The sequence below is a fragment of the Biomphalaria glabrata genome, chromosome 13 (genome assembly GCF_947242115.1).
Source record: "Biomphalaria glabrata chromosome 13, xgBioGlab47.1, whole genome shotgun sequence".
Lineage (NCBI taxonomy): Eukaryota > Metazoa > Mollusca > Gastropoda > Planorbidae > Biomphalaria > Biomphalaria glabrata.
The window spans coordinates 19,215,099-19,221,098 of NC_074723.1; the positions used below are offsets into that span (position 1 = coordinate 19,215,099).

At 38.8% G+C, this 6,000-nt stretch overlaps 1 protein-coding gene across 2 annotated transcripts in view; it reads left to right on the forward strand.

Annotated features, from left to right (window-relative positions):
• The window catches only part of LOC106074629 (G-protein coupled receptor dmsr-1-like), a 133,403-nt gene extending 129,449 nt beyond the window's left edge, over positions 1–3,954 (forward strand). Inside the window, exons 1-2 of one of the 2 annotated variants that reach the window (XM_013235438.2) lie at positions 991–1,281; positions 2,410–3,954. In XM_013235438.2, coding sequence (XP_013090892.1) covers positions 2,456–3,586 — 1,131 coding nt within the window. In that variant the 5' untranslated portion in view covers positions 991–1,281; positions 2,410–2,455 and the 3' untranslated portion in view covers positions 3,587–3,954. Of the gene's footprint in view, positions 1–990; positions 1,282–2,409 lie in introns of those variants that run through there. The other variant, XM_056008167.1, reaches the window with a different exon arrangement.
• Positions 3,955–6,000: the final 2,046 nt, after the last annotated feature.

Sequence of the window (6,000 nt, forward strand, 5' to 3'; positions counted from 1 at the left end):
TCCTAGATGGTGAAACTCGAAGCTACCAGGAGCCAATGTGTACAAATATTGTCTTCATACTTCTCTGACAACCTGTACATCCCCATGACAATTAAAATCTAGTTTGCTAAGTCTCCAAGAAAAGTTTAGCCTTGCTTTCCGCCTTGTCATGGATAACTCTATAGATAACATCCTTAGCCAGCGCCACCTTGTTTTATGTCTGCAGCATGGACACAGAACTGATGTAGAACAAAGTTTCGTTATTGTCAGTCACAATTACTGTCTGAAGGTAATAAAACTTGGGGCTCAGAGCGTCGTCACAGGGAGACAAAATACAGGGGGGGGGTAAATTTAAAGACGGGAGAGAGGAAAGAATGAGTGAGGACACACACACAAACACTTAGTAACACACGTACACACACACAAACACTACCCTTCCCACATACACAAACACTTAGTCACACACACACACGTACACACACACACGTACACACACACACACACACAAACACTACCCTTCCCTTCTCTCTGACGCCTTGATGCAAGTATTAAAATGTTAATTCTTATCTTATCTTGTAAATTACTGACGTTCCTTAGGTAACCATTTACTTTCATTGTTTCTATTGACTTAGAGACAGACGGAGTGTAATAATATAGAGGGAGTTAGTGTTCTTTTTTACGTTTGACGTAACTGGTCCAGAGTTATCAAAGATTTGTGAAATATTTGATGAATTGGTTCGGTGAATTATGTGTTGTTGTTGTTTTTTAAATGTAACCACTAAAGATAAATTATACATCTAATTTTTTGTCAGATAATGCGATTGTAGTTTTCGTCACGGTTCGTGTCATTTTGGTTTTTTTTTTGCTAACACACATTTACATACTCCGACTCATGCACCCACGCAAATACACATGTACACACACATACAGACACATACACACACACACACATTCGCCCCAAACGCCAAAGGTAAGCAATGTTATCCTGTGACATTACAGAGGACTGTATCATTGACATTGGATGTTGACTAGACAACTACAGATCAGAGTTCACTATTGTGGTCAGGGATATTGTCAGCCATTGAATAATTATGGTTTCACTATAGTGTCGGATTAAAGATCACTATTTAACAGACATATGGGGTGCTTATTAGGATGTGGCTAGACATTCAATTATTAGAATCTTTTCACTGTGTCGGTATAATGTGGATGTGCTTACATTTTGAATGTCGGTGTTTTATAATGTTTGTTTAAACTTGTAGGCTGTAAGACCTTTTTTAATAGCAGGAATAACTCTATCAGGTAAATGTAAATGATCATTAATCATAAAAAGTCTCTCACTTGTATTTCAATAGCCTAAGCTACACAGTGTGTAAATAATTTTAGTTTACCTGTCTCATGGTGTGCATTAGAACAAAACATAGAAAAATAGATAGAAAAAAAAAGAGTTTACCTTTTCAACTTTTCATACCTATGGAGGTGATGATGTACAACTCATTTGTTTATATGACCGACGGTTAACTAGAGTGTACTATGGTCAAGATAACGACCCGACGGTTAACTAGAGTGTACTATGGTCAAGATAACGACCAACCGCCTTTATATCCCCAAGTATGGCAGGTACCTAAGAGAGTCGACAAATTCCGAATCATATTTTAGCCTTCACACGGAGTCGAACTTGAGAGCCCGCTTTAACAGCTCGGCCACCCACGCAGTAGCCAATAACAATCCTATGTTATGATCTTAAAGAATCTTGAAGGATTAAAATGTTTGGTGCTTAATGACTTCCGGGTTCTAGATCTATGACTATTTAGTTCAGTTTGGTAGTTGTTATGTCATGGGATTGTATCCAAAAGAAGTTAAGAATTTTAATGATTTAGAAGGACTAAAAATGATAGATAGATAGATAGATAGATAGATAGATAGATAGATAGATAGATAGATAGATAGATAGATAGATAGATAGATAGATAGATAGATATTTTATTTTTCTAATGTGTCTTTACATAACTCATTATCTTTTTATTTTTACCTGTACGTGCGCTAGGTGTACACATTTGAACACATCTACCTGTCGAGCCCTGAAGGTTTTATGACATAGTCTGTGCTCTCTCCTTACATCATGTGTGACCAAGTCATATCCACTTCCTTGTCTTACTTCTATTCAAAAATATAGCCAATCTGTCGTTTAGATCAACATTAAAAGTTTGTTACTTTCAAGTTTCTTGTATATGCTCTCTAAATACTTCATCAACACATCCACAACTGATACAAAAAAAAAATCAAAATTTCTGGTTGCTCTCATCCTCAGAGCATCCTACGACACATGCCAAAAGTTTCATTGAGGATAACACCAAGGATTATTGATAATTTCGCTAGTGAAAGAAATTGATGATTGTTAGATACATTATTCTTGTTTGTTTGTTTCAGGTACCTGGAGAATAATGTGCGATGCCAGGCACCGGGAGACCTGACGATGTCCGACGATTTTGATGCCAACGATGACCTAAACACGTTCTCCAACTGGTACTCCCATTACCATGGCTACGTGTCCCTCTGCGTCTGTGTTGGCGGCATCGTCACCAACACGTTCAATTTCATCGTCCTGACCCGGAAGCACATGCGCACGCCCGTCAACCAGATCCTCACCGGGCTGGCTGTATCCGACATCATCACCATGCTGAGTTACTTGCCCTTTGCTATCCATTTCTACTGCATCCATCCAAGCTCTTCTCAGTCTCCTGAGAGGAACTCCAAAGGCTGGATGAGCTTCCTCCTTTTCCACATCAGTCTCACCACCGTCACTCATACCATAAGCATCTGGCTTTGCGTAGTGCTGGCCATCGTCCGTTACCTTCACATACGCTCGCCTACTCGGGCTAGTTCTATACGCCTCCGACGCAACATTCAGGCCAGATACCTGGTTATTGGGACGTACATTATATCCATTCTAGTCATGATTCCCAACTACTTGACTAACGAGCTCAAAGCCAAGACCATCCAGGATAGGTCTGGCTTGAACGAGACGCTTACCAACGAAACCAGGCCCAATATGACTTTCTACTACCTTGAGAACATTCGCTTAGGCAGCAACGACACGAACCCTTTAGTTCTGGCCAACGTCTGGATGTATGCGGTGCTGGCCAAGCTCATCCCCTGCTGCCTCATCACAATCTTCGGCTCGTTGCTTCTCTATCAGATGAGGACTAAGCTGAGGCAGCGGAAGGACTTCCTGAAGGTCTCAGCTTCCAACAACCACAAGCTGAACGAACATTCGCGGACGACTATGATGCTGATGACAGTTATCGTGCTCTTCCTGATCACCGAGCTCCCCCAGGGAATCCTTATCGTCCTAAGCGCCTGCAAGGAAGGATTCTTCAACAGTGTGTACATGCCGCTTGGGGACGTCATGGACATTGGCGCCCTAGTGAACAACGCCATCAACTTTGTGCTATACTGCTCTATGAGTGCCAAATTCAGACAGACGTTCCTCAAACTCTTTTGCCGTTGCGAAAGGGACTGTGACCTTGAAGAAAACGGGTACGTCCTTCGTGAGGATAAAAATGATTCTTACAGTAATAATAACGAGCTAGAAAACGTTCTGTAGCTAACCTTTAACCTTTAACCCTTTTTACAAATTAACCCTTAATTCCCGGCGCCCAGTTAGAAACTTCACCCTATCGACAATTGCAGTCACCAGCCTACAGCATTTTTTATTTGAATGGATAAATTAATGCAGACGTTTCCACGAGTTTTACAATGTAAATACTTGGCCTTATAACTTTATGTTTTATGCGCTTGACCTCTTGGTTCCAATCAATGCCATTGTGTGTGTGTGTTGATTATTTATTTCATTTTTTTTTTAATGTGTACGATGCTATTACCAACTTTTTTTTTTTGTCAGTTGTCAAAATTTATTACAAAATCGTACACATGCTAGAGTGTGTGTTTATTATTTTGTGTTTATTGTTTGTTATTGTGTAACACTGGCGGATCCGGGGGGGGGCGGTAGGGGCGATCGCCCCCCCCCCCCACTCGGCCGACCTCCCCCCCCGGGGGGGGGAGGCGGACGAACTTTAGTATAGGATTCACACAATTTGTATACGAATTTATTACTTATGTTAGAAATATATACAAATTATTTATATTTCAACCTATTTTTAGATTATTTCGCCCCCCGTCTAGTATGTTGGCCGATTTGGTGGGGTCGGGAGGGGGCGATGGTATCAATCCCGCCCCCCCCCCTACACTTTCGAGTGGGGGGGCGGTCCGATTATTTGTAGAAATCACAGCTTGCTAACAAAATCAATCAAATATCTATATTATTAAAACGTGTTATTGATATTTTAACCGATCTTTATGTCGTTCCCTGTTTGCCGATTGGTGGGTGGGGGGGGGGGGCGAATACCTCTACTGCCCTTCCCACCTAAACCTTTGAGTGGGGGGGGCGGTCAGTTTTTTATGGAGAAATCATAGTTTGTGAACAAAATTAGTTGAATTAACATATACATTTTATATTATGTCGCTCCCTTTCTGGTATCTTAGCCGATTCGGTGGGGTGAGGCCATTGTGTAAAGATATATAAGTATTAGAAAGTGTAACAAATTGTTTCTCATTTATCAGAGAATAGATTTCACCATGTGAATAGTCATCACAATGAAAGCTTCTGTATTAATCTAATCACTAATCATTTTAAAACTTATATCATTCCTTTTTTTTTTTTTTTTTTTGTTTAAATTTCATATTCACTATTGGTAGAATTTAAAAAGTTGGATAAACGAAAAGTATAAACGAAAAGTATTTAAAGTATTAGAAGAGGTTTGTTCGTTATACAATCAACTATGGTGAAGACAATGTAATACGTCAACTCAGTGATAAATACTATAGTACAATCTCATTTATCATTCCATATTCCACAATTATTTCTCCATTTGTTTTTTTGTTTTTTTGTTTTTTTTTTGTACATAGTTTATATCAACTCACTCTGTCTGCTTGGTCAAAATTTCTACAAGTTATTTTTCCCACACGCAATCTCGGATCAAGCTCAAATTTTGCAAAATTATTTTTTTACCTGACAACACAAGAATCAAGTTTGAAAAAAAAAATCGATTAGTTAATTAACTATTGGTAATAAATTATTCGGTTTGGTATTTCGAACAAGGGAAAGAGATTGTACTTGACTGAAGTGGTGGTATTAGCTAGATTAGTTACCTTCATAGTTCGTCGTCTAAGGCTAGAGAACACAAACATGAAATAGAAACAATAGATAACAATACAATGTTCCATATTCAAATGCTCTTCGCTAGCAGAGTGGTTACCGTGTGGAGTTCGAATTTTTTTACAAATACATCACCCAGATAGCCCCTTCTTTCTCCCCCAACTGGTCTAGATAAGTGATACGAACATAGCGTAGTGAGAAATACGCATGAAATAGCGCTAAACAAAAACAATTGGTAAAAATATTTCTAATCGCAGAGATTTATGATTGTTAGTCTAGATCTATTACACATTTAATGACATGGTTGGGCTCCCAACAAATTGATACAAGTATAAGGCTTTGTTTTTGTTTTTTTAAGTATTTTTTATATTTTTCTAATTACAAGATAATGTTGTGAGTTGTTTTATTTTTTTTTTTTTTGCTTGATATATTTAAATGGGACTCTTTGTTCTTTGTCTACCTCTCCCTCTCTCTCTCTCTCTCTGTCTCTCTCTCCCTGTCTCTCTCTCTCTCTGTCTCTCTCTCCCTGTCTCTCTCTCTCTCTCTCTCTCTCTCTCTCTCTCTCGTTATCCCTCTCTTTCTCAAATTGATTCAATAAACAGAATCGAAAATGCATCATGGCTAATTTTTTCAAAAACTGCTCTTTATCCTCATAGTACTAAAAATTAATGTATTAACCCTGACAGACAATCTCGATGAGAGAAAACCACAAACACAATAACTGCTAGTTTGAAGAAAAAAAACACAAAATAGTGAAACCCACAGTTAAAGTATTCGATCTAGTCGTTTGTCAACAATATTTC